This window comes from Pelecanus crispus, chromosome 11 (assembly GCF_030463565.1).
Source record: "Pelecanus crispus isolate bPelCri1 chromosome 11, bPelCri1.pri, whole genome shotgun sequence".
NCBI classification, from domain to species: domain Eukaryota; kingdom Metazoa; phylum Chordata; class Aves; order Pelecaniformes; family Pelecanidae; genus Pelecanus; species Pelecanus crispus.
The window spans coordinates 23705976-23733767 of NC_134653.1; the positions used below are offsets into that span (position 1 = coordinate 23705976).

At 57.1% G+C, this 27792-nt stretch overlaps 1 protein-coding gene and 1 non-coding gene across 3 annotated transcripts; both read left to right on the top strand.

The window, feature by feature from the left end:
- Positions 1-6914: 6914 nt before the first annotated feature.
- Positions 6915-27572, top strand: AP1B1 (adaptor related protein complex 1 subunit beta 1). Of its 2 annotated transcripts, XM_009478599.2 has the most exons (23): positions 6915-7021; positions 8406-8464; positions 9420-9525; positions 11398-11533; positions 12338-12583; positions 13441-13631; positions 14190-14411; positions 15802-15922; positions 16140-16235; positions 17348-17463; positions 18299-18464; positions 19374-19472; positions 19880-20139; positions 20579-20780; positions 21734-21754; positions 22223-22372; positions 22901-23046; positions 23641-23770; positions 24370-24454; positions 24979-25065; positions 25854-26008; positions 26641-26649; positions 27391-27572. In XM_009478599.2, the coding sequence occupies exons 2-23, from the start codon at positions 8428-8430 to the stop codon at positions 27463-27465; spliced, it is 2856 nt and encodes a 951-aa protein (XP_009476874.2). In that variant the 5' UTR covers positions 6915-7021; positions 8406-8427; the 3' UTR covers positions 27466-27572. The 2 variants fall into 2 exon arrangements, with proteins under 2 accessions (XP_009476874.2, XP_075575481.1); XM_075719366.1 differs by lacking the exons at positions 21734-21754; positions 26641-26649.
- On the top strand, positions 23171-23275 carry LOC142594626 (small nucleolar RNA SNORD125). The gene has a single exon (XR_012831515.1). It is a non-coding gene; the product is annotated as a small nucleolar RNA SNORD125 (small nucleolar RNA).
- Positions 27573-27792: the final 220 nt, after the last annotated feature.

Consider the following 27792-nt stretch of genomic DNA (forward strand, 5'->3'; position numbering starts at 1 on the left):
ACCGGGGACCGGCCTCCCCCTGAGCAGCCCCCGCCGGCCAACCGCAGGGAGAAGAGCTGCTGACGGTGGCCCGCTCCTGGTCATTTGCTACTGGCCCAGCCTGGGGGATAGGGGTGGGGGTGCCACGCGATGCCCCGTGGGGGCCCCCCTACCCCGTGCCCCCCGGGGAGCGGGAGGTGGCTGCGGTGCCCGCCGGGCCCGGGGCACCTGGCTAGGAAAGGGGGGACGCAGCTTTATGGGGCGTGACAGGGTGGGCTTCATCCCCTGTGCTGCCCCTGTCCCCACATCCCTCTGCCTCACAGCCCGTGTCCCGCTGTGTCCTCATGCTCGGGGCCCTGTCCCCTGCGTCCCATCCCCTGTCCCCACGCCCTGCCCCCTCCCCGCCCCTCCCGCCATGGCCCCGCCCCATCCCTGCCATAGCCACGCCCCCTCCCAGCGCACACGCCAGAGCCACGCCCCATGTCCACCCACCCGCTATAGCCCCGCCCATCCCGGTCGTAGCCCCGCCCAGCCCTGCCATAGCCCCGCCCAGCCCCGCCCCGGAAGCGCTCCTCCGCTCGGCGCTCACTTCCGCTGGGCCGGCGGCAGCGGGCGGCGGCAGCAGCAGGTACGAGCCGGGCCGAACCGAGCCGAGGCCGGCGGCTGCTCCAGGCGGCCCCGCTGTACGGCCCTCCCCGGCGGAGGGGGCTGTTGGCGGGTTCCGACCGTGCGCACCGGGGGCCGGGCCCCCCCCACCGTCGGGCTTCGCTCCGGGCCGGGTCGGGCCGTCCTGTCCCGCGAGGCCCGGGCCCTTCCTGCCCTGGGCTGGTGTCCCCCTTCCTGTCCCCCCGGCCGCCCTCCCCGCCTCACCCCCTGCCCGGGCGCTGCAGCACACGGGGCACCCTCCAGCCGGGAGCCTGGCTGCGGCCTCCCCCCCGCCCCCGCCGCGGTCCCAGGGCCGCATCCTGCCCCGCGGTGTAGCCGCGGGCACAGCCCGGGTGGGACTGGGGCTGCGCCTCTCCCCGTGCCCACTGTAGCTCTGTGCCCCAGCCCTGCTTTCCGGGTCTGAGCCGGGTGGGTGCGCGGGGTCAGCCCTGGAGTCTGCCCCCCCCTCCGCCAGCTGTGCCCCCCTGCAGCACCCGGGGGACCGGGTCCCCGCCGGCAGCCAGAGCCACCGCCGGGCATCGCGCCTGGCGAGCAGAACCCTCTGGAAGCGCAGGTTTCCCTGCCTGCGGCAGCTGCTGGGGCTGCGAGGCATGGGACATCCCCCTTTGCCTACACCTTGACCGTAACAGGTACGGCCGGAGCAGCCCCACGCCCCGGCTGGCGCAGCAGAGCCTGGAGCTGCGCGGCCCTGGGGCAGGGGGTAAAAGGACTCGAGAGCCACAGGGCACATGGAGCTCACCGGCACTGGACCCAGCCGGGAGCTGTGGGTGGCTAGGGAAAAGGGGAGCTCACTCCCCTGCCCTGCCGCTGCTTTTGGGTGGAGGAGGAAATGCTTTTTGGACTGGGGGCGCAGTGTGGCAGGGCAGCGGGCGGCTTTGGGGACTGAAAGCTGTCACTGCCTTGGGCACGACGTCAGTGCCTGCTTTTTGGGGCCGCAGGGGCCTGGCCTCCATGCGGGCAGTGCTGTGGCTCAGAGCACACGGAGGGAAGAGGTTGGTACCAGGTTCTGCTGAGACAGAATAAGCTGGGAACTGGGCATGGATCAGACAGGGGGGTACCTGGTCTGATATCGTGTGCTTGCTGCCCCCTCTGTGGAGGTTTTAGAGGGGAAAAAAACCCCAAAGGTCATAAAAAGGAGTCTGTGAAACAGCTTTTGCTTAAAGGAACTGTATTACAGGTGTTCTCATTCTCTGCGGGTGCTTTATGTCATATGGAGTTTGCCCGAGTTATAAAACTTGTCAGGGATACCATCCCCCTGTAGCAGTGGGGGCTCACATGGCGTTTTGCTGTCCGCTCTCACTTGGGGTGTGGGATGTTAAATGGGTGCTTCAGATAAGCAGTTGGTTTGATCTGGTTTTCTGCCCCCAAGCCTGGCCATGGGATCGTGGGCTGCTTCCCATGCCGCTCAGGCTGCTGGACTGAACGGACCTGACACTTTGGGACCTTGAGGGGCTTTCCAGAGGTGTTGGTCCTTACTCAGATCAAGCCAGTCTGGGAGCTCAGTGGTGGCGATGGGAGGCATCCGGCCTTGGAGCTGTGCAGGGTCTGGCGTTCCTGGGAGAGGAACCTCCCCTCTGTGGCAGGAAGCTGTCAGTGGGATTGATGCCATGGGACAAAGCTCAGCTGTGCTTCCTGACACCTCCAGAACAAGGTCCTCAGCATGTCTGAGGGTGCTTAGCTGGTGTTTTGGGAGGGACACCAGAGGTGTTATCCTCACTCAAGCTGATCTCTGGGCTTGTGCTGCTTAAAGTCCCCCTGGCTCTCTGGAGCACGGTGCTCTTGGGCCCCATGGTGTTGGGATCCCCGCATGCTGCTTTGCCTGGCAGCGTGTGGTGTGGGAGACGCATCAGGACTTTCCTCTTTCTGTCTGTGGGCTTTATTCCCCAATTATTGGTTGATGGGCTGTATCAGTTGTGACTCATTTGAGAGGCTGTATGCAGATCTCATGGCCCTTCTGCCATCTGGGTTAATTAAGGGCCAGATGACGGCTTTTCAGGGCTTCCGATCGCTCAAGCAGTGGCTCAGCAAATGAATCGATCTGCCACAATTTTGGGCACCTTGCTAACACCACAGTAGGTTTGGCAGGACTTTTAGCCCTTAGTTATTAAACCAGGGCACCTTAACCCATTGACTGATGGGAGACGGACCCACTTGGAAAGCGTGCGGATCACTCAGTACCTCAGGTTTGTGAGAGGACGTGCTGGCTGCCAACCTGCTGGGTTCACAGACCATCATCTGTGCTTGGTGCTGCTGTTAATTGGTGGCTTCTCTCATTATAGAAGGTGTGGGATAATTTGTGGCACTCGCTGGCTTTGGATAGTTTCTTTGCAGGGGGTCGACACCGGGGGGTATTTTTTCAACTTAGGTGGGAGCTGCAAGGTCTTGCCAGACCTTGAGGTTTGGCAGCACAGTGCAGAGCACCTGCGCTGTGCTGCGGCAGTGCGGGTGGGTTGTTTTGTGGCCAGGCACAGCCTGGCCAGCGGATGGGACAGTCCTGGTCCCTCCGGGGAGATGTGAAGGTTTGAGCTGAGCTCAGAACACAACAGCAGGCTCACAGCCCCGTGTTGCTGCATGCTGCAGGGCCGAGTATGAGCTAAGACTGGCTCAAGTTAGGCCAGTCCTTAGGAAAAATATCTTCCTAGGGAGCATGTATGGGTCTGGTGTGAGCCCTTGGGGCTTTGTGCTGGCTGTAGGGAGAGGTGTGGGGCAGAGGTGGGGACGAGCATGGGGATGGGAGCTGTGCCCACGGCTATGTACTGTCTGCTGGGATACACCATGTAACTTCACTGCTGTGAATAAGGAGGAAAAAAGAATTGGGTTCAGCACGAGGTTCTTTAGCTGCTGGCTCTCATATCCTCAGCCACTCATTCTCCTCTTCCAGGCTTGGGTTTTTATCTTCCCCCACTGGTGTCTGGGACAAGTCTATTCACCAAGGCTGGGGACATGTGGTGCTGCTCAGAGGTGTGGGGCCTGTCACTGCCTCATGCCTGCCTTGCCTTTTGCGTTGGCTTCAAATTGGTTCATATCAATGGGGAATAGTTGTGTGAAGTCCTCACAGCTTCAGTTACCTGTGTCAATGTTTAGGATTTTTTCAGTCTGCCTTAAGTTTCTTTAATTATGCCAACTTACTGGGTTTTACTGATCCACCTCCTGCCCTCAGGTGCTTTATTTGCAGCTGTGGGAAGGAGTGTTACTTGCTCATAGCAGTTTTTTTTCCCCTGCTAACCCTCAGCTGACACTGTTTTCTAGGTGAGCTGTTTCCTAGAAGCTTGCCTTTTGCATTTCTGCTCCTCTTGGCCTCTCCCTGCACTTTAGGTGCCAATGTATACCCCCTGGTGCATCAGGGATGTGTGTTTGTGCAGGGCTGGAGCGGATGCATCTCCCTGCGTTTGCTTCCTTCCTTCCCTTCCTGCCTGCCTCGTTAGACCCTCCTGAAGACACATGTCAGGCTGGGTAGATCAAAAGTTACTGTCAGACAGTAAATTCCTGTTCTGGGCTGTCACAGAGTCCGTAGAAAGATTGGCAGAGCTATGGCGAGCCGTCTTGCTGTCATAACCAGGCACCCAGGTAGTCTTGGGCATGCTTTAAATGTCCATGTGATGCTTAGATGACTTGTTCCTCTGGAAGAGCAGCAGCAGTGCTTTCCCCACATCCCTTCCCAGACAACAGCTCCCTACTGCTAGAAGCTGAAAAACTCCCATCAGCAGCATCTCAGCCTCCAAGGATGGAGGAATTGGCCTAAAACAGGGCAGTAAAAGTAGCTGGGGGTTGCTAATGAGTTTTCTTCCACTCTTAGTAAGAGGAAATGAGTAGCACCAGCGATGGCTTATTTGGCATCGGTATTGTCCCTGGAACCCACTGGCAGTACCCACCTTGGTGAGAAGCACTGTGCCACATTTGTTGCTGTATCTCAGGTTTAGGAGCACCTTATTCATCCAGGATGGCTGAATTCGGGAGCCTGCTGGTGTGGCAGCTGGGAGGAAGGGAACGGCTGAGCTCTGCTACGTTCCTGACCTGAGGGCCTGAGATTGAGGAGGGGGCTTGTGCCATGCCTGTACAGGCGTGTCACCTGGCAGCTCTGAAATGCGGGTCCTGGGAGGAACATGCTGTCCTGCGTTCAGCCGTGTGAGCTCAGCTGCAGGACCACTGGGTTCTCCTTCAGCCTCAAAGTGCTTCACGAGTGGCAGAAAAATCAGATGCTCCAAACCATGGTGCTTCTTCCACAGGCTCCTTGGTGCTGCATCGCAGGAGCAAAATAACCTTGTTAAAGCTGCTTCCATCAAGGAAGGTGTCTGCAGTAGCACCTAGCAGGACCCTTCTGCTGCACGTTGCGTGAATGTGGACTATGTTTTCCACCCCGAGGCAGGTGGAGGTGCGGGGGGGAGTGGGGGAGGTAGAGCGGTGCGGCCATTGTCATGCCAGGGGTCTTGGGAAAGCAGCATTGCTCTGGGGCTCCTGAATTTAGTCGTCCTGGGTGAATAAGATCAGGGTAAAATGCTTTGGAGAGCCCCTTTCCTCCCAGCAGTGGGTGTGAGGGGCTGAGTGGTGCTGAGCTCCCCACACGTCCATCTCCGTATCACTGAGCCTGGCCAGCAGAGCCTGCAAGGTGGGAGGTACAGGAGTGGTTGCTGATGGCACGTGCTCTGGTTTCACTATTAGTAGGGGCTTCAGAGGAGGTTCCTACCGCCCCTTGGCTGCAGGGACCACTCGAGAGCAGGGGGCTTTGCAGCAGGGCAGGGGTCAGATGGTGTGGGAGCCCTCGTGCCCTGGGATGGTAGACCCAGGGTCCCAGGGGGAGTGTGTGGGTTTGTGCCACTGTGAAGGCTTGTCCTCAAAATGGACCCAAGGAGCTCAGACTAGGTGTGGGTGAGCTCTGGGTGCTCCCCTCCAACACCCAGATGCCATTTTGCTACCAGATCCTTACAAATGCTTTCAACCACTTGAATCCAGTTTGCAAGACTGGCTTAAAATAAATTTGGCAAGAAGATAGGGTAAAACTTGAGCCACCACAAAGTCAGGGGCTTTTTGTCTACCTCGTTTTGTTGCTGTAAGTCTTGCATCCTGCTTTTTCTGAGTGCCGGTGCTGCTCCCGGCTGTCAGGGACTGTTGATCTGCTCAGCCCCTTGCTGGGAGATCAGTGAGTGCTGGAACGCTTTTCCCAGCCTGGAAAGGAGCTTGGTGGGAATTGCAGGAGCAGGGGGAGCAAACACCTGCACTCTGCTCCCAGCTCTGCACCACCTCTGCACCACGTGGTGAGCGCTTGCTGCCATCTCCCTGCCTCATCTCCCTGCAGATGAGTTCCCACCGCCCGTTTTTGCTCGCTGGGTGAAGGGTGTTAAGCAAGGGCAGAGTATTTGCAACTTGCCATAATGACTCTAAGCGATCAGATCTGTCCAAATGAGATGATCAAAGCTGTTGGTTCCAGATCTGACACCCCCACCCCTCCTGCGTACCAGAAATCTGCCTTATTTACTGTTGGGCTCCAGCTTGGGAGAGGGGACCCTGCCCCATCTGTCCTTTTGCCCAGTTCAAGCTGGACAAAGACGTGTAGAAAGAGATGGGGTAACACAAGAGCTGCTCTGCAGTCCCTGAACCGTTTCCTTTGCCCTCCTTAAAACTGGAGCCAGGCAGCAGCGTTGGACCCTGCCCAAGGGCTGAGCTCGGGGGAATTCACCTTCAGCAGGGCTGTGCCAGCGGCGGTTGCGTCCCAGGGCTGGCAGGCAGCCCTGCCTCATCGCCCTTGGTTAGCCCAAGGGGGGACACGTGCGGTGCAGGGTGCTAAGCACCCAGCTTTGGTGGGTGTTTGGAGCCTTTCTTGGCCTCTCATCACTCTGCTCGAGGCGCTGGGTTGCTTCAAGTCTGTTCCTGCTCCTGCAGAGGTTGAGGTGTTGGTGTGGGGAGTCAGGGGTGCACCTTAGTTCTCGAGCTCAGGCTGGAGGAGGAGACAGCAGTTTGCTTTTTGGACACTGCTGTCAGCACTGCAGGGCTTAAAGGAGTAGGGGAGATGGATGGCTTGTTCTGTTTCTGAAATTAGTGGGGTTTTGGATGGCTAAAACACATGCTGCGGTACCTGGGGGCTCTGGGAAACCAGGAAGCTGCAGGAAAGCAGCAGGCGTGATTCATGTCTCCGAGCCAGCTGCAGAAATTCCCTGGTAGGCTTCAAGTTTGCTTTCCAGGCACTTCTGCAGAGCAGGGCTGACTGCGAGCCAGGTTGGTGAAATTGGAGGGACTGCAGTAAATCCTCCTTCCTCCCTCTCTTGCAGGACAGGATCTGCAGTGAGACGCAGAGAGCTGCTGTGGCGCAGGCTGGGAGCTCCTGCTGTTCGCTGGAGAGCCACCGACCTAGGGGGGGAAAAAGGCTCTGAATAAATCCCAGGTAACTGAAGCAGGGAGGAGTGTTGTGTCTTACACAAGGCTGCCTGGGAAGCGGTTTGCTCATGGGGCAGCCTTGGCAGGGCTGGGGTGGCACGGTGGCAGACTTGCCCCCTCTGTAACAGCATTGGGACTGCGCTGCCAACATGCAAAGCAAGTCCTGAACCAATGCAAACTCTTTGTGTCTTATTGCCCACCAAGCTGGCTCTGGCTGTGGGCTCTGCCCGGTGGGCTCAGCCCCCAGATTTTATCCAGCTTTTCTTTTTATCCCTGTTGGGGATCCCTGTCCAGCTTGGACAGGGAACAGAGGACACAGTTCCTCTGGCTTCATCTTGTGTGCTCGCAGGGGATTGCTGCATTTGGCTTTCAAGATGCTCATTTACATTTAAAACCATTTGCAAGCTCTTTTTTTTTTTTTTTTTAACTTGGCTTTGCTTTCTGTGCTCCTGCCCCTCCAAAACAGCAAGGCCACTGCGGGCTTTCAAGGACGATCCTCTGGTTTCTTTGCTGTTGAAGGAAGGATGGGTGAAACAGCCGTAAAAGACAAATCCCCACTGACCTTTAAGAAGGGCTGTCTGCTGCCTGCACATCAGGCTTCCTCAGCCTGCCAAGCTGTAAATCTGCCCTAAACTGCCCGAATTATATAATGTAGCCTCAAGTGCTGGGCGGAAACCTTGCACCCTTTGAATTTAAAGTGACACTGCTGGAACAGGGATGGTTTCTGGAAGAGGCTGCTTTTGATCGTGCCGGTGTGTTTGGTCAGGTGCTGGCAGACTCGTGCCTCCCTCAGCTGTGCTGTCCTGTCGCTCCGGTATTGGTCTGAGCCTTGGGTTTTGCTCAGTTCCTCTTCTCATCCCAGAGCTGTTCCCTGTGTAGGTGTGAGGGAGGGCTGGGGGTGAATTTTCCCTAGAAAAGTGTTTATCAGACGAGGAGACACAAACGCAGGGGAAATCACTGAGCCCTTGCGGAGGGGACGAGGGCTGCCCAGCTCCGCGTGGGATGGGGCGAGCAAAGTGGCTGCTGTTGCTGGTGAGAAAAGCAAGTCGGAGCTGGAGCCTAAGCAGGGGTGAATGCTGGCATCTTCAGCAACTGCTTTCCTCCTCCTCCTCCTCCACACCCTTGTTAGCGAACCAGCTGATTCCCCACTCATCGGCAGAGCCCGCGGTGCGCTGGCGTGGCTGTGAGGTGCTCGCCCTTCCTGGGGGAACGGGCTCCTCTGGCAGAGCGGTAGTTGAGAGCTTCTCTGGGCACTTCATCTCTTTGTGACTCTTCCCACGAGATCCCAAGCTCTTTCCCTCCCCTAGTTTTTCCTTCCCTGAGCTCTCCTTTAGTGACCTCAGCAAGGAAACTATCAACCCTCAACCTCTGTGGTCTGCCTCTCCTCCCAGGGACGTGCCGCTGGACGCCACCATGACGGACTCGAAGTACTTCACCACCACGAAGAAAGGTAAGAGAGGGAGCACGAGTCACCCAGTTTTTCCCAAAATAATCAGGCTTTTCTTGCAGCTGCATAAGCCGGGCGGGGAGGGCTGTCCCTGCAGTGGGAAGCTGGCAGAGGTGCCAGCTCTCGTGGGAATGCCCTGAGTCCACGTGGGAGGCTGTGGCTGATACCCTGCTCCTCGCTCTGACACAGCCGGGGTGGCTCCTGGGCTGCCGTGGGGTCAGAGCACCTTGTCACCAGCCCCCTGAACCCAGACAAGGCTGTTGGCAGCTGGGTTATCGGCTTTAGCAGCTCAGGAGCAGCTCAATGTGGCTTCACAAGGGCAGGAGATGATGCCGTCTGGGTCTGGAGCAACTGGTTGCACCCAGCAAGGCGCTGGGCTGGGGGATTGCTGCTACATGCAGAGCAGGATTTGGGAGCCACCCTCCCTTGCACGGGCTTGAGGAGCAGTTCCCAAAATCTGCCTGTGTTTGCTGCTATGGGTGCCTGCCATCATCTGGGCTGCAGTGGGCTCCCCAGGTAGAGGAGGGCCTCCCAACAGCCATGTGTGGGGCTGGGGCTTCAGTGTGTGCTGTGATAACAAACCCCCAGCCAAAAACACCCGCCAAATAAACCCCATGTCCTATGCTTAAGGTGTGGGGTGCTTGTGCTCATCACTCCTGCAGCATTTCCCATGCCTGTAGCCCTCTTGTGGGGCTGGAGCTGCTGCAGGGTCGCACCAGCATGCTCGTCTCCATTTCTGCGGATGAGAGCTGAGCCCCCAGAGCAGCCCCGGCCCGTGGTGAGACATTTGGGAAGTTAAATCCCCCTTTCCAGCTCCTGGCACCCCAGAGCACCCAGGGTGGCAAAGGAGCCGTGGCACGTGGGCGCTGTACCCACCCTCCCCTCAGAGCAGCAGCCAGCAGAGGGGTGGGTGCCCCATCCGCTAATCCCTGAGCTCCCCCTTTTCGCCTTTCTCCAGGGGAGATATTTGAGCTGAAAGCCGAACTGAACAGTGACAAGAAGGAGAAGAAGAAGGAGGCTGTGAAGAAGGTGATAGCGTCCATGACTGTTGGCAAAGATGTCAGGTGTGTGGCAGTGCTGTGCTGCAGATGCCTGGGCCAAACCATGCCGGGAGGGTGCCCGGATGGCTTGCGGGCTCCTGTTTTCCCCCATTGCCTCCGAGGGGTTCTCGTGCTGGCTTTCATCTCAGGCAAGGACTGTGTGAACTCCTGGCCGCAGCTATACCTCCTGCTATGGGAGGAAAATGTTTGTGTCAACGTGGCCATCTGGCAGGCGGGGACTTGCCTGGCTTTGGTAGTAATCTGGCTAAAAGAGGATTGGTCTGGCCACCAGATAAGTTTGTTGGGATTATTGCCGCTTCCTTCAAGTGTTACTAAAAACAAGCAGAAACCCCCTCTGAGCCTTCATGGCAGATCGTCAGTGTCTCTGCCTTGGTGTCAATAAGCCTTTTGCGGCCATTCCAGTCCGAAAGATCGGGCGGGCTGCTTTTCCCTCTTCTCCTTTATCGGTCTGACTGAGCAGCACGTGGTGGCTCTGTCTCCTCCTCCCCGGACAAACCCATCCCCACACACCCTTGGCATTACATGCAACGTCAGCACTTTGCTTTTCGTGGTGCATGTGAGAGTAGGTGGAGGAAAACCACGGTATGAGCTCTGTATTTGGAAAACTACTGTGTCCTCAGCTCCCAGAGCAGCAGCAGCAGGTAATGCTCTGTCTTGAGGCTACCATGGAGAAGATGATGCTGAACATGGCAGGGACTTGCCTGAGGCTGGTCAGCGCTCAGCAGAAGCTACATCTGTTAGAAAGGAAATATCAGCTGTGGCAGACCATTTTTTTTTGTGTGTGCGTATTTTAGGATGCAAGAAAACAATTTACAAAGTTCACCCCTCCCTGGGAGGTGCCAGGAAAGCCTGGTTTAGCCTGGGATGGAGCAGCTGAGGTGGGTGCCAGCTCTGCCGGCAGCAGGAGCTGTGCGAGAGAACTAGCAAACTGCAGTACCCTGGGCTTAGGGGTGCCCTGGGTTTGAACCTCTAAGCAGTGGTTGGGTTTGCGGAGGCAGAGAAGCTTCCAGAAGCCAAGGGACATCTGTCAGGGTGAGATAACTCCTGCGCTAGCCCTCTGATCTTGATTGCTTCTCCTAAGGTGGTTTAATAGTCTAATTGGGCTGTCTGTATCTTTAATGGTCTAATTCGTCTGTCTTTATCGTCTGTGGTGAGACAGTGTCTCTGGCATCCTGCAGCTTTAGGATGTTTAGTACTTGCTGGGATCAGGTTTGGGAAGGGGAAACCCCCAGCTCCACGCAGGCAGCTTGGCAGATCTGCTCAGTCCTAGCAGAGCATTGTTTTGCTGCAGGGCATGCCTGGGGGAGCGGGGCTGTTCCTTACACCCAGTCCTGCATGTTTACTTCTCTAACGTGATGTTTCTAGTGTAGGACATGGGGGGAGCACTCACTGGTTTGCAGCAGGACAGGTTTAATATCTGCAAAAGCAGAGGGCAGTTTTGGTAGGGCTGTACAGAAGGTAAGGGGGGAACGGCTTGTCTCCTGCGTCCTCTCGCAGGCTTTCACAATGTCCCATGACAGCTGGGTGGTGTTGCACCTTCTCCCAGGGCAGTGGACACACACTGGAGCTGGGATACAGCAGAGCCATGTGGGAGAGCTCAATTTTGGTCCATTAGGGGCTGTTTTGAGCTGCTCTTGATACAGATCCGTAAAGAAAAAACCCACTGGGGGTGGGTGATTTAGCCACATCTGCTGCAGGGTGGGCTCAGGTCATGGGAGAGCCTGGGGTCTTCTGGCTTCAGGAGAGGGTTGAGCCATGGGAAGGGGATGGCTGTGCGCCTGGGGAAACGTGGGGTCCCGTAGGCAGTGGTGTCTCCTTCCCCTGGCTCAGCAGCGTGGCCGTATCCTGCCTTCACAGAGGCGCTTTGTGTTTCAGCGCTCTCTTCCCAGATGTGGTGAACTGCATGCAGACAGACAACCTGGAGCTGAAGAAGCTGGTCTACCTCTACCTGATGAACTATGCCAAGAGCCAGCCGGACATGGCCATCATGGCGGTGAACACCTTCGTGAAGGTGAGAGGAGAGGGCTGCGTGCCTGAGAGCCGCACGCTGCAGCAGGTTGGCTCAGTGCACCACGTGCATCCTCGCTTTCACGTGAGACCGCCACACTAAGCTGCTATGTAGCCCACTCCAAAGAAGGGAGTGTGGGCAGGTTTCCGAAGTCTCTCTCCTAGGGAGTAGGGGCTCCCCTAGCTCTAGATAACTGAGCAAATTTGTCCAGTAATGCAGAAGAAAAACACTTTCTTGGCAGCCGTACTGTGCCACTTGCTGTGTCAGTGGCAGCTTTGGTTGTGGGCAGCTCCCATGATCAAACTGCCATCATGCAAGCTTACACACTGAAGTCTCTGCAGCTGAGAACGCCTTTGTGATCTTCCAGTTGGAGTTGGGAACTGAAGAGCATGTTTGTTAGGAGCCAAGATATTGCCTAAGCACTCTGTGAAAAGGCTTGGTGGGCATTAGAGGGCGTTTTGGCTTTTTAGGAAGGAAAAAACCACACAATAGACCCGATAGATGCATTTCCCAGGTCAGGTGGCCGTTCTGCAGGGTCGCAGCTGACTTCAGATACTTGGTGTGAGTGAAGAAGATGTCAGATTCCTGGAGGCGTGTTTGGAGTGATGGTGTTAAAACTCTGTGGGTGCCAGACTGTAGAACGAGATCAAGCCTCTCTCTTGGGTGACTTGTTCTTTAGAGCCAAGTGTTAAAACCTCCAGACTTCAGGTACCCAAATGAGAATGGAGGTCCCGAAGCCACCACTGATGCCTGTGATTCAAGGAGAAGAGGCCCTGGAAATCTAAAGTCCCTCTCTCATCCCTGCAGGATTGTGAGGACCCAAACCCTCTAATCCGGGCTCTGGCTGTGCGGACCATGGGCTGCATCCGTGTGGACAAGATAACAGAGTATCTCTGTGAGCCCCTGCGGAAGTGCCTGAAGGACGAGGACCCTTACGTGCGCAAGACAGCAGCTGTCTGCGTGGCGAAGCTCCATGACATCAATGCCCAGCTGGTGGAGGACCAGGGCTTCCTGGACACCCTTAAGGACCTCATCTCGGACTCCAACCCCATGGTGATTATTTTTTGCCTTCTCCATCCTCTCTCATCTTCGTCCAAATGGCAGTAAATGCTCTCCCTTCATCTTTACATGCTGATTCCTTTCTTCCTGTGCTCTCCTTCACTCTCTTTTTGGTGCTTAACAGACCACTTTTGGGGACAGCTGTTTCTGAGGGCTGCAGGCTGTGTTACTTGTCCTGTAACCCTGTCTCCTGGATGGAAGGTTTGTCCGATTCCTTCAGCAATGCGTTATTAGTCTGTTTCCAGCAGGGAGGAGACTGCCCTGGCCAGCTTGGAGCCCGGCATGGTCGCAGAGGGGAGCTGATGCTTGGCTCTGGTACCATATAGCTGGCGGCTTTTGCCTCTGAGGGTTTCCTAGCAGCTGGGCTTTGGCCAGCATTAGTCTCCCTGCATTTCCCCAGGCATGAGAAACTTTAAAGCCTGCTTTCCCCAGGGTTTCACTTCCCCTAGCCTTTGTGGCTCTTCAGATCTTGCCACAGGCGTAGCAGCAAGCCTGGGAGCTGCCACAGAAAGTGATGGGGCTCCACAGAGCAGCCTGACTGCCTGGGGAAGGCGAGCTAGAGCAGGCTCCTCCGCGCTGGGCACGGGGCCAAGGCTGACTCCGGCTGAACATGTGCAAACCATTGGAGATGTGTCGTGGGTGGTGGGACCATGCTGGCAGTGATTGCTCATCTCCTGAGGATCAGCTGGTGGGGAAGAGAAGCTGGTACCCAGATGTTGCTGGGGTGCGAGGTGCCGATACTGAGGATGCAGCTCATCCGTTTGCACCACCTTTCCCCCAGGCTGTTGAACCACATTTGGTGTCACCTAGTGCTTGCTGTCACCTAACACATGCCCCATCCCCTCTGGCAGGTAGTGGCCAACGCAGTAGCGGCTCTCTCGGAAATAGCAGAGTCTCACCCGAGCAGTAACCTCCTAGACCTCAACCCCCAGTCTATCAACAAGCTGCTCACAGCCTTGAATGAGTGCACTGAGTGGGGCCAGATCTTCATCCTGGACTGCCTGGCAAACTACATGCCCAAGGATGACCGGGAAGCCCAGAGGTGAGGGAGGCTCTGGGTGCTGCTGGGGCAGCGATGGATTCAGGACACGACGGACCAGCTGGAGCAGGGCTGGAAAGGGGAGGGGGACAGGCAGGTATCGACACTGCTTGTTCTCCAAATATCTTCATCCTCCTGACCCTTGGCATCCCACTGCAGGAGGTGGGACAGTGGGCATCTGCTAGCCACTGTGCCTTGGGCACAGCCATCTGGGGACTGCCGTGGTCCTGTAGTGAGCCCTGTCACCTTGCTGGCGCAGGGATTGTGCTTCTCAAGCTGCTTCAAATTGTGGCCTTACCATGCAGCAGGGGAGGACAGCACTAGGGAGCTCAGAAAGGGTGTCACCGCAATAGGGTTTTGTAAAGACTGGGAAATAACCATCATCGGAGCATTTAAGAGCCAGTTTGGCAACTCTTGGGACGGTCTTATGTGCTGCCCTGCTGCAGCCTCTGCCAGTGCCTTGTTCTTCTTCATCGGTACTGGCAGCAGTGTTTAAGCAGGGAGATGAACTGTGATCGTTGTCTTTCCCTTCTCCTCTCCCCTCATCCCCGACGCCTCCAGCATTTGTGAGCGGGTGACGCCCCGGCTGTCCCATGCCAACTCGGCAGTGGTGCTCTCAGCGGTGAAGGTGCTGATGAAGTTCATGGAGATGCTGTCGAAGGACCTGGATTATTATGGCACGCTGCTGAAGAAGCTGGCCCCGCCACTGGTCACCCTGCTCTCCGCAGAGCCTGAGCTGCAGTACGTGGCTCTTCGCAACATCAATCTCATCGTGCAAAAAAGGTGGGTACCCTGGCATGGCAGCAGGGACAGCCAGGCTCTGGCTTTCCCTCTTTCCTATGGGTGCTGCTTCCCAATGCTTCAAACCCTCTGACTGCAGTGGTGTCAGGGCTTTGCCGACACAACCTGTTGTATGAGTTTTCTTTCCTTTTATTTAAAATCCAAGGGCTGGGTGCAGAGAATCATGAGAGTTAACGGGCAGGGAGCTAAGCTGGGATCTCCAGGAGGGGTTTATTTTAATCTAATGTTTATCTGGGGGAGCAAAGGATGGAAAGGCAAAAAGCTGAGGCTTTGGTTTAGTCATTAAATGTCTAGTGAGGATTTTCTGTGAGATCAACTTGTTTCTATGTAGTTATCCTCTTTGAATAAATGCTGAAAGTCCTTTTGTCCCTTTGCTGATCTAAAATTGCTGGTGGGAAGGAGGTGTCCGAGGCCCCACACATGTGCCCCAAGAACTGGCCAGCTGGTGAGCCATATTCTGCAGTGACAGCCGCAGTCAGATGATTTGTTGTCCTACCAGTTATCACCATGGTTGTCTATTAAAAATAGCAGCAACTTCTGGGAGAAGTGGAAAGCAATTAGTGTCCCTGGGAGCAGGAATGTGGAAGGCAGGTTGGCTCCTTGGAGCTGGACCTGGCCTGTCCCTTCCCCAGCTTAGAGAGAGGATGAGAAAGGTCCAGCCTAGCCCTGGGATCTGGGTTTGCATTCCTGCTCCTGCAAGACGTCCCTGCCAACCTTGGCAAGATGAATGTCCCCTGTTGCCTTGTGTCTGGTCTTTGTTTGCGGCAAGGTTGTGCTCTGTCCCCTGTGCACCAGAAAAGGGGAGCCAAGGGACAGAGTCCTGGGGGGATAATCACATTATCTTGGATTCCTTGGCATTGAACGGGCCCCCAGAACCTTGTACTTGTGGCCAAGGAGCCTTGTCCTCGTGGCCCAGAGCTGCTTGCTCTCTGGCTCTGGGTTTCCCCAGCTTATGTCCTCAGTGTCCTCACACCTTCACCGACCCAGCTCCAGCCTTGGCTGGGGGGTGATGATTCATGCTTGTAGCTGGCTAATGGAGTAATGAATTTGCATGGACTCGGGGCATTAGCTGGCTGCAGGGTCAGGCGAATGAGTCCCCATTTGTCTCCTGACCAGCGTGCAGCTTTCTGGGGAGGACAGCTCCCTTCCTGCATTGCTTTGCCTGCTGGTCGCTGCCTGGGTCAGAGCCTGGAGGTGGGAGAAGAGCTCAGATCTTGCTTCTGCCACTAGAGAAATCATCTGAGAGCAGTATAGGGTATCCAGAAAGCTCTGGAGAAAACTGTGGTTTCTGGAAGGTTTTTGATGTCTCTCTCTGTGGTCAAAGTGAAGGAGCATGTGTCTCCCTTAATTGCTGCCTCTCATTGTCCTCCAGGCCCGAGATCCTGAAACACGAGATGAAGGTGTTCTTTGTGAAGTACAATGACCCCATCTATGTCAAACTGGAGAAGCTGGACATTATGATCCGCCTGGCTTCCCAGGCCAACATTGCTCAGGTCAGGGTCTGACTGACTCTGCTGGGTGGGCACCGAGGGTGGTATGCAGGGGGCTCCAGCCCCATAGGGAGGGAATTCTGAGAAGTCCTAGACCCAGCTTTGCAAGATGGTGATGGGAGCAGCTGTACCACCCAGTCTGCTTCTGCTGGTTCTCTGTCCCACTTTTCTGGTGGCTTTTCTTGCAGCTGGGCTCTCACTATCTTGTCCCCTCCGGCAGGTGCTGGCAGAGCTGAAGGAGTACGCCACGGAGGTGGATGTGGACTTCGTAAGGAAGGCGGTTCGAGCCATTGGCCGCTGTGCCATCAAGGTGGAGGTGAGGGCTGGGTCCCTTTGGGTCCCTTTGGGTCCCAATGGCAGCTGTGGCTAGGCAAGCATTGCTCTCCAGCATGTGTTGGATGAGCTGGGAGGTCATCCCACCCCAACGGTTAGCACTGCCCCAACAAGCTAGAGCCTTTATGGGCCTGGGGATGAGCCACAGTTGTTCCACAGGGCACGTGCAGGGTATAAGGAGGGTATTTCATCCCTTTGCCGCTGAAGCTGTTTTAGGATCCCGGCCCACCCCATGCTCCCTTGCAGACCCAGCTGCCTGCAGCTGTGCCTGATGTGTTAATGCAGCAGATGATACAAGTGGCTTGTTCAGGGACTGCAGGAGGGGTTGGGAGGGAGCGAAGCCCTTACTGACAGGCCAGAAGGCTTTGCTTCCCCTTGGAGATAATTTGAAGAAGGGGATTATTAAAAACCTTGCTGTAGCTCTGCGTGGCACGGGTACAGGCAGGCTCACAGGCAAGGTTGTGTAGCTTTCAGCCAGCTGATACTGCACCGGGTTTACTGCAGAGCGTTCTCAATCACATGAGACAAACAGCTTGACACCAGCGAGCCGGGCACTGGTGAGAGGCAGGAGATGCGCTGGAGCTGGCTCAGGCTTTGCCTCCCACCAGGAGCTGAGCTGGCCCAGCTCTGCCGTTAGAGCAATCCCTCCCCTCCGCAGTGAAGCCAGCCTCTCCCGGGGGGATTTATTGCCATGACATTAGCTGTTTTTCCGTATTAATACTGAGCCGTGTGGCTGTGCAGATCCAAACTAAGGCAAGGTGCAAGATGCTGCTGCCCTGGCAAGCCGAGGTCTGGGCTTGTTGCTGTGCTCCTGCACCCAATGGCCTGAAATGTGTCCTGTGGGAGCAGGGAGCAAGTGGCATGGGGGGAGAGGAGGCTCTGGGAGTGTGCAAGGGGGATGAGGAGGAGCCTAGACCTGCATTAAAAGGGCAGGAAGGGGAGACCATGCTTGTGCATCCCCTGTTCTGGTCTGGGTTGGGTTTGGGGGAGGTATGGAGGGCCTAAGGCAGCAAGGAGGGGGTATGGGAAGGGCAGCGGAGTCTTTGGATGGGGATGTAAGAGCATTGCTGCTGACTGACCAAGTCCCTCCAACAGCAATCGGCTGAGCGCTGTGTCAGCACCCTGCTCGACCTCATCCAGACCAAAGTCAACTACGTGGTGCAGGAGGCCATTGTCGTCATCAAGGACATCTTCCGCAAGTACCCCAACAAGTGCGTGGCAGTGGATGCTCCTGGTCCTAGATGGGCTCCTTCTGCCCCTCTGTGCTTGGGGGGGCCCTGCAAAGACTCAGGTGGTGGTGGGGGGGGGATGGGCTGCTGCTCCCTCTTGGTGGGATGGTCAGTGTGAAGCGGCCTGGAGCCTCCCTGCAGTGAAGGTGGCTTTGGGTTTTTTGCTACTTGGGGTTGAGATCACCAGTCAGTGCTGCCCCAAGAGTTAAGCTGGGGGCAGGAAAGCCATCCCCAGCCCTGGGGACATCCCCAGCCCCACGATGGCAATCCCAGATCCAGAGACACAAACGCACAGAGCTGTTGGAGACTGAGGCCCCTCATGTCAGCATAAACAATCTCTGGCTCTTAATTCAGTGCTCCTGATGCTGGAGCAAGGGCAGCAGGAGGAGAGGGAAGTGTTCCAGCTGAGCCAGGATGAATGGGCAACTGCTTGATCAGGAAGTCGTGTACTAATAGTGGTAATAAATACTAATGAACTGATTTAGTAATGGACTAATCTGCATGAATAGCCAGTGACTCAGGGCTGCTGCAGAGAGGACAGAGGCCAGATGAGTGGGGCAGAGAAGTTAATTCATCAGCGAGGCTGGTGAGCTGGGGAATATGCTCTGGGGCTGGAGAGGGATCAGCATGGGCAGTGTCACGCTGTGCCACAGCCCTGGGGAGAGGGAACAGCCCCAGACAGGTGGCAGGGGCTCTTGCTGGTGCCCTTGGCAATGTCCTGGTTCTGCTGAGGGTGATGAGACATGGTTTGGAATTAGAGCGGAGCTGGGACCTGGGTTTCTTGCTTTTGGTGAATGCATGTCCTCTCCTCGGGAAGGTATGAGAGCGTGATTGCCACCCTCTGTGAGAACCTTGACTCCCTGGACGAGCCTGAGGCCCGGGCTGCCATGATCTGGATCGTGGGAGAGTATGCCGAGCGGATCGACAATGCTGATGAGCTGCTGGAGAGCTTCCTGGAGGGCTTCCATGATGAGAGCACCCAGGTGCTGTGGGAGCAGGGGGGAAGCCCCTCATATGGTGGGGGGGTCTGGCCGCCAGCAGGAGTAGCTGGTTGAGGGGTGACACTGTGACAAAGCTTGTGCTAATCGGAGCGTAACAAAGCAATTTGCTCTAGCAGGGTCGTGAAAGTGTTTTCCTTGCAGGTGCTCAGGGCAGTGGTGTCCCACAGTGGCTTTGGGTGTAGAACGTGGCCTGTGAAATGTGGTGTCCCAAGCACCTTCCCTCCTTAGCAGCTGGGAAGGACCAACTGGTTGCTCCTCTATGCCAGGACAGGATCAGCCCTTTGGAGCTGGAAAACAGAGTCAGATGGCTGAAATGAGCAGAGGGATGTGTCTGCCCCTTCTGCCAGGGCAGCTGAAGCCAGTGGTTTTGCCTGAGGAAATCTTGGGGGGTTTCCATCTATGGAAACTTCCTACAACCCCCTGTGCAAAACACCATTAAACTAAGTCACGGTGAACTGGAGAAAGTCTATAAATGCAAAATAGCAAAGCCAGTGATCCTGGCTGCCCTGTCTCAGGTCTAAAGGGACCATCGGAGGTGAACCGCTGCTGCTTATCCTCATAAAAGTCAGAGGATGCTCTGGCCTTTGCCCTTGTGGGACTGTGTAACCCTGTCCCAAGATCTTGCCCAGTAACCTCTGTGTCAACCTGTGGCTCTGATGGGCTGAGGGTGTGGTAATCAGCTTGAAATGGGCTGCAGACCTGGCTGGGAGCCATGCAGAGTGCCCTGATACTTGTCACTGCTGCTTAAGCAGTCACTGTGTGTTTAGTCCCTTGAAAGGCAGGTTGGGGTTATGTCCTGGTAGCATGTAAGGGAAAAATTCATGTGTTCTTGCCCAAAAGTGGTGTGAGCTGCTCGTCTGTCTTTTCCTAAGCCTGTCTGCTTGCCTGCAGGTTCAGCTGCAGCTGCTGACAGCCATTGTGAAGCTGTTTCTGAAGAAGCCCACTGAGACGCAGGAGCTGGTGCAGCAGGTGCTGAGCCTGGCCACGCAGGTGGGTAACGGGTCCTGCATGAGGGAATAATTTCCACGTGGGCTTTGCCACCCCCCACCCCTGCCAAGGCAGTGGGAATGGCTTGGTAATGCAGCACCTGTGACAGGAGGCAGATAATTGGAGCTTAATTCTGGAAAAGCTGATAGTTAAAGTCCTGGAGAGCGAGGACACAGTCTCCCATAGCACAGGAGGCATCTTGTGCTGTTTCCCTGCTAAGGCTGGCATCGCAAAGCAGTGTAGCCTCTGTACACCAGAGGTGTGACATAAATAGCTTTAACTCTTATCCCCGTGATCCCTCTAATACTACAACAAGACTTAGATGGGGCCAAGATGCTCTAAGTTGCTCTGTAGTAGCTGCAGCTTCCCCTGTCTGATGGCTTCAGCACTAACCCCCATGCTTCCCAAAGGACTCCGACAACCCCGACTTACGGGACCGTGGCTACATCTACTGGCGCCTGCTCTCCACCGACCCTGTGGCTGCCAAGGAGGTGGTGCTGGCAGAGAAACCACTCATCTCCGAAGAGACGGATCTGATTGAGCCGACACTCCTGGACGAGCTGATCTGCTACATCGGGACACTGGCCTCTGTCTATCACAAACCGCCCAGCGCCTTCGTGGAGGGGAGCAGAGGGGTTGTACACAAGAGCTTGCCCCCACGAACGGGCTCGTGAGTATCTCTGCTTCCCCAGGGTGACGCCCCACTCCATGCAGGCACTTCCAGTGCTGGATCCATGTGATGGGCAGGTTGGATGCTGAGCCAAGTGGCTGTGGGGCTGCCATGGCCACCCACAGCACTGTGCAGAGCTGGCTGTGTCTGTTGTGCTTGGAGCTGAGCTGAGCCCCCTGCTTCCCAAGGGCAGCTTCCCCTGTAGGAATAGGGCTGTATGGATTCAATATTGTCCTTACAAGGCAGAATGAGTGATCTCAGACCTAAGTGGAAGGTGATCTTGATGAGAATGTGTTGAAGTGTTGGGAGCCATGCTGGGACAGGGTGTCTCTTTGAACGCTGGCTGCAAAGCCCAGCTGGGTGACCTCCAACCCTCATATCTCCAGCAGGACCTGTCAGCTCCTTGGTGTCTCACATTTCTCCCTCACCCTTCTTTTAGGAGTGAGAGTGCTGAGAGCCCTGATACAGCTCCCTCGGGGGTGCAGGCGGCGGAGCAGCCAGCCGTCATCCCCACCCAGGGCGACCTGCTGGGTGACCTGCTGAACCTGGACCTGGGCCCCCCGGTGAGTGGGCCTCCCATCGCCACCTCCTCCGTGCAGATGGGCGCTGTGGACCTCCTCGGAGGTGGCTTGGACAGCCTGGTATGTCACAGCCCTGCGCGCTCCTTCCCTGATGCCCGGCTGCCCTGGCAGCATCGTGCTGGGCTTGATGCTGGCTCCTGTCTGGAGCTCCTAGGGATGGGATGGGCTTGTCCCCCTGGAGACACCTGGGCTGCTACTTTCCTTCTACAGCTGGTGAAGATGGAGGGGCACTGCACCCTAATTTGTCTTGTCCTCATCAGATGGCTGGAGTGGGGCAGGGGGTTAGTGCTCCTCAGTGCCTTTTGTCTCAGTACATGAGGTCTGTGTAGATGCTCCCACTGTGCTGTGGGGGTGACTTCTCTTCCTGGGTCCCCCTCTGAACCCCAGTGACCCCCAGAGACACCTGTTAAACCACCTTGTGGGGGTCAAGATGTGCCTGCTCCCAGCCAGTGGGGTGCTTTAATGAGTATCTCCTGTGCTGGGAGATCTGGAGGTGACAGCTTGTCCTCCTGGGAATGCAAACCAAGCAGCGGTTTGGCTGCAGGGCGAGGAGGGATGGAAACCTCTGCTTGGTTGGGACTGGCCTGCTGTGCAGGTGCCGGCAGTGATCTGGCCTTCCTGAAGGAAGAGAGTTTCAAGTTTTCTCTACTGCTTGTAAAAGCCAGCAGAGATCCCCAAAGGGAGGCAGCATCGCTGTCTTTTGCCTGCTGCCTATCCTGGTCCATAATCCCCCAAGTGCCACCCTGGCTCTTTGGGCTTGCAGGGTTTGGTAATGGGCTGGTGCTGAGTGCAGGGATGAGAGACCCCGGTCATGCTGTATCCCTGGGCTTCAGGGAAGCCACAGATGGATAGGTGGATGGGTTGGCAGTGTGGTGGGTCTAACCTCTCTTCCTTCCTACACTTTTCTTGTTTCTCTGGTGGTTTTTTTTTGTTTTTTTTTTTGTCTCTTCTCTCCTGGCTTGTCTCTGCATGTGGCTGGCTCTTCTCTCCGCCTTGCCTGCTTCTGCTTGGAGATGGGGGACGAGTCGGAAGGGGTATGGATCAGCCTGTTTCTTAGACCTCTAGACCATGCGTAGCCCCAGTGCCCACGCCAACCCCCAGGTGCCCCTGCTCCCCTCATGCAGCCTGAGCCCTTGTGTTCCATGCCCCAGTGACACCTCGCTTCCCTCTGGGGACAGCCAGGCCCCCAAACAGCTCCTGGCATGCCAGCTCTGGGAATGCTGGAGCATTCCTACCAACTCTGGGCCCTCACCAGCCCACACCAATGCTTTTAGAGAGTGCCCTCGACAGGGCATTTTGTGGGACCCCTGTGCCCTTGGCGTGCTGGCCCCTGCTCCTGCTGATGCCCCTTTCTTGTCTCTTGCAGCTGCGAAGCGATGTGGGAGGCAGCCCTGCCGTGAGTGTGCACTCATGCCTGAACCCCTCTCTCATCCTCTGCATCCTCCTTCTCTTCTCCCCAACCCTGTGGTGCCCCCCATAACCCCTTCCTTTGTCCCCCGCAGATGGGAGGTGGCAGCGGCAGCTTCGCACCAGCACCCAGCACTGCGATGCCTGCAAACCTGGGGGCACCCCTCGGCAGCGGCCTGGGAGACCTCTTCGACCTCACTGGTGGGGTGGGGACCCTGTCAGGATCCTACGTGGCACCCAAAACGGTGAGTGGGACAGATGAGCCCCAGCTGCTGGCGAAGTTCAGGGCTGTGGCATTAAGTGGGGCAGAGACCCCACCCGTGCCCGCTCTATGCTGCAGAGCCTCCTGGGGGGAGGTGGAAGGCGAACCCCCTTTTCCTGGCATGGTAGCAAGCCAAGCAAGAGTGGTGGTCTGCAGATGGAGGGGACATTACAGTGCTTGCCCTGGCACAGAGATGAAGGGCAGAGGTGGTCTGCATGTTCCCCTGGGTGGCATGGAGCCTTAAGCACAGGGGAGAGCAGGGATCTGTCAGGTCACGTCTCTGATTTTGGGGCCATGCTGTTTCCCTATGTGTGGGGTGAGGTTTGGAGGACTCAGCAGTAGCATCCCGCAGCCCTGGCTGGGGTGAGGGTGACTGCCTGTGCCAACTGTGTGTCAGTAGCCATGAAATGCTCCTGGTTTACAAACACCCTGCATGGCTCTGCCAGGCTGGAGAGCACTGAAGGGTTTGCTTTGGGTAAAACCCCAAGGGTTTCTTGTCGTCTTAACCCAGGTCTGGCTCCCTGCCATGAAAGCCAAGGGGCTGGAGATCTCTGGCACCTTCAGCCGGCAGGTGGGCTCCATCTCCATGGACCTCATGCTAACGAACAAGGCACTGCAGGTCATGTCTGATTTCGCCATCCAGTTCAACCGCAACAGGTGAGGTCCTTCCTGGACTGTGTCAGCAACAAACGGTGAAGGTGCTGCGTGACACCTCCAAGCTCAGACCTGGAGCGGTTGTGTGCGAAGGGTGGGAGGAAGGGGCTGTGAGATGGCTGCCAGGGCTGGGAACAGCCTCACATGATGACCCTTCTCTCTCTGATGGCTGTGGTGGTGATGATCATCAAACCAAAGCCTCTAAGAAGTTGACTGAAGAGGCTGTTCCTCTGGGTTCTGACCACTGTCCCATTATTTGTCCTGCTGGTGAACTGATGCTTCAGTTTCCCTCAGAGGGACACAACAAGGCATGGTCCTGAGGGAATGGGGCAGGAACACTAAAAATGGGTGTGAGTCTATGTAGGAGAAAGGGGTGAGATTTTGGTGCTACCTGTTACTGCCCCAGGGTGGGCAGGGCAGGAGCCAGCCTGGTCCTGGACTGTGCAGGGGCAGCAAGATGAGCTGGGGTGTTCCTGGGGTCCAGGTGGAGGAGAGCAGGGAGTCCCAAGGTTGGCCCAGAGTAGATAGGCAAATGCCTTCTGCCATCAGCCGCTGCCCCCCACCCTGAGTCCCTGCCCTCCTTGGGTGTCCCCCCAGCTTCGGCCTGGCCCCGGCAGCTCCTCTCCAGGTCCATGCACCCCTTGCCCCCAACCAGTCTGTGGAGATCTCCCTTCCGCTGAACACTGTCGGCTCTGTCATGAAGATGGACCCCCTGAACAACCTCCAGGTGGGGAACGCCTGGGGTTCTTCCCTCAAGCTGGGGTTGGGGTAGGGGGTGCCCTGCTGCTGGGTTCGATCCTTTCTCTGCTCCCCTGGGAGGGAGGCATGACAGCAGGAACCAGACGGGAAGAAATGTTCAGCTCATCATCTTTCTGCTGTCAGAGCTCAGTCTGACTCCGATTTGACATCCAGCTCCACGCAGACCGCTTCCTGCATGGAGGAAGATCCTCACTGACAGGGGCAGAGCTGAGCCTTGGCTGAGCATCTGCTAGCAGTGTCCCGGCGTGGGGGGAGGTGGTGGAGCTGTAGTTCCCAGGAGGGAGCGGGGAGAGCCAGCTAAGGGGGTGCAGCCCCAGCAGCTCCCCCATTTTCCCTATACACTGGGGACTGTGGCACGCCTGGGAGCGCACTGGCATGTGGGGTGTGGATGCTGGCCTCTCCGGCTCCTGCAGGCAGCTGCCAGTCTCTTGGCTCTGATGGTTGCTGGATGACACCCGGCTCAAGAGGGATCGGTGGTGTATGGTGGGATGGGATGCTCGCTTTGGGAACCGCTTGCCTGCTGTAGGTCGGAGGAGGTGTTGATGTCCCCATGTCCTTCCATCCCAGGTTGCAGTGAAAAACAACATCGACGTGTTCTACTTCAGCACCCTGTACCCGCTGCACATCCTCTTCGTGGAGGATGGGAAGATGGGTGAGTTGGAGCGCGGGTGGCTGTGGCTCTTGCAGGGTGCACTTCTGCAACCAGTCTGTAGGTGCCATGCCAGTGCCTGAAATCCTCCCGGCCATGTTCCCAGCCCTGGGGATGGAGTGGGGAGCCAAATGCCCCTTGCAGTCTGGAGCAGACAGGGACACTGCCATGCCAGCATGACCAAGCGGTGGCTACCTGAGATGGCCTGAGCTACATTCGAGCTCCTCACTGCCAGGGAGAACTCTTGCTTTACTTGCTGCTCATTTGCCTTCTCTGGCACTCACCAGCCTCTTCCCCAAGCCAGCATAGTTTGGTAACACCCCCCACCCCCCAAAGTGGGTAGCTTTCCTGTAGCTGGGTGAGGCTGGTCTTGGGTAGCTGCTGGAACGGGGGTGGCAGTGTGGCAGGGGGAGATCCCTTCAGCCATGAGTGAAGAGACAGTGTGGCCTGTGTTGTACCACCTTCGGGAGGTGGAGGGGAGGGCTGGTCCTGTGGCTTCACTGTGTTGGTTTCATTCCTCGTTGCAGAGCGGCAGATGTTCCTGGCCACTTGGAAGGACATTCCCAATGAGAATGAGGCCCAGTTCCAGATCAAAGACTGTTCTCTCAATGCAGGTGGGTCCAAACCCTTCAGAAGGACCTGGCTCAGTTTGCAACTGGCCACTGGTGACCAGCTCATCCCAGTTATCCCAGCCTTGGCTGTGGGGAGATGGGAGCTCCATCCCTCTGTGCCCTCCCCATATCTCCAGGAAGGAGCTGCTGCTTTGTTTGCCATTGGCTAGTTGCAGAAACTTGGCAGCCTCAGAGATGCTCTGCCCGGTGGGGATGTCCCTGCCACCAGGGACAGTTGCTGTGCCCACCCTGGCATCAGTCTCTGTGCAGAGAAGCTGAACTGGATCATGCAGTCTTGATGCTGCCCAGCCTCACAGCAGCCTGTCCTGGCCAACCCATGGGCAGGGGGGCAATCCTGTGCTCACAGGCAGAGCAGGCAGTCATGGGCAGGAGCTGGGGCCAGGCTCCCTGGTGCCTCCTCGCTTCCCCCAGCTCCTTCTCCAGGAGATCTGGTGCCAAGCAGGATGTGCAGACCCTGGGCAGGGAGAGCCAAGTCCTTTCAGTCCTGTTGGCAGCAGCGAGCTGACCTTTGTGGAGCGAAGCAGGGTGGCTCCGCTTGTGAATTGAGCTCTGGGCTCTTGCCTGCCCTCCCCGGGGAGGACCCGGGAGCCTGGCTAAATAGAGCCCTTCTCCTCACTGCATGGGGATGGCGGGTGCGGATGTGCTGCGTTGCAGGGTGGGAAGAGGGAGGGGAGGAGGAGATGGGGCAGGAACAGGTCCAAAGGGAGCTGCTGTTCAGCCTGGTGCCCTGCCCCAAGCAGCTCCTGCAGCAGCTCTCTCCTCCTGTGCAGATGCCATTAGCAGCAAGCTCCAAGGCAGCAACATCTTCACCATTGCCAAGAGGAATGTGGAGGGCCAAGACATGCTTTACCAGTCCCTGAAGCTCACCAATGGCATCTGGGTGCTGGCAGAGCTCAGGATCCAGCCTGGCAATCCCAGCTTCACGGTACGCCCCTTCCCCTGCCTGCCTCCGAAACAGCCTTGAGGCAGCTCTGAGCCAAAGCTGCTGCCCACCGTGCTACCCACCCTGCCTTCCCCACTCTCTGCTCGGAGCTTGGGTCAGGGTGGATGGTCCTGCAGCACGTCTGCAGTGGCGGGGCCCCCCCGGCTGCTGTTGGTGCCAGCTCCCCTCCCTGTGCCAGTCCTGGCGTCCCTCTCGCATGGGGAGGGCAAGACATGGTCTGTGCTGGCTGGCTGGGCTCTGCAGCAACACTTGATCTCCACTGAGCTGCCCTCCTCACTGTGGTGGCAGCAAAGGGAAGGAGAGAGGTCCCAGCCCACCAACACATTTCTGTTAAAATAAAAACACCAACCCCATCCCCTTCTTGGGGTATCCCTGGCTCTGCCTGCATGCTGGGCAGCCCAACTGCAGCTGCAAACAGCCTTGGAGCAGAGGTCTGTCCTCATGTTGGGCATGAGCCATCCCAGTGTCCCACTTTCCCTAGCCCGGCCCATTCCCCACCTTTCTCGCAGCCTGTTTTCTTTGGGTTGGGATGAGCTGTGTCGCCTTGACTCACCTCTCTCTGTATCTCCGTACCTGCTGCCTGCCTGCCCTCGCCGGCCTGCCCGCTGTTGCAGGATTTGGAGGTTAGCAGACCGGTTTTTACCCTGGCTTTGGGCTGTCCCTGGCTGCTGCCTGGTTATTCCTCCCCTGATGTTTTTACCTGCCTGCCAGCTGCCCTGCCAGCCCTGCGTGTCTCTTGGTGCCTCTTGCCTCTCCCTCCCGGCAGGGCTGGCATGAGGCTGGCACTGAGTGTTGAGCTTCGTCGGAGGTGAACATTTTGGAGGATCGGGTATTCCCACCACCCTCCTGGGTTCAACTGGGATGAGGATAGCTGCAAATCCTTATCCTGGAGGATTCCCTGCTCAGCACCCCTGCGCTGAGCTCTCCCTCCCTGCCTGCGGGCTGAGGAGTTAATTGATTTTGGAGTCATTTGGTATTTAATCTTTGAGCAAATAACCAAAGGGGGCTTGTACCACTTAAGAGAGGAAGATGCCTTTGGGGGAACCATTCACGCTTGAGCTACAGGCAGTGACTCAAACCAGGAGACGAAGCGTGCGTGCGCCTCTGCCTGCCCTCCCTGCCTGCACTGCATGTGGATGTCTCTGCTCCTCAACTGGGCGGGGGGAGCACCAGCAGCCCAGGGAGGGTGTTTAGGGGGTTTGGTGCCTTTTAATATCTTCTTTTATCCAGCTGAAATAAGGAGCTGGGGCCATGCTGTGCCCTGGGTGGGGGATGCTGCAGCATGGAGGGCTTTGTGCTTTGGGGCTGGTAGCTCACCGGTGTGGGGCGAGGTGCCATGACCCCCTCTCCTTTTTTCCCCACAGTTGTCCCTGAAATGCCGAGCGCCGGAGGTGTCCCAGTACATCTACCAAGCCTACGAAACCATCCTGAAGAACTAAGGTGCTGCTGCAGCCTGCCCTCCTCCTCCTCCCTTTCCTGCCTGAGGAAGCGAGGCAGGACCTGTGTGCATGTCTCCTCTCCTTCCTGCCAAGGAACCAGCCCCTGGGGGTCTCCCTCCAGCCCTGGGGCCCTGAAAACGGAGCCCCATCTCTGGGAGGGGCTGGGGTGGGTGGAGGAGGGTGGGGGCATCCCGGCCAGTCCCTGCATCCCTGTAGAAATCTGTGTGTGAGTAATGCGGTGTCCTCCTTGCTGATGTTGCCCTGTCAAGAGCCCTGTTTCACCCTCTGGGTCCCTGTGACTGCTTTTTTTTTAGCAAGCTGCTGCAC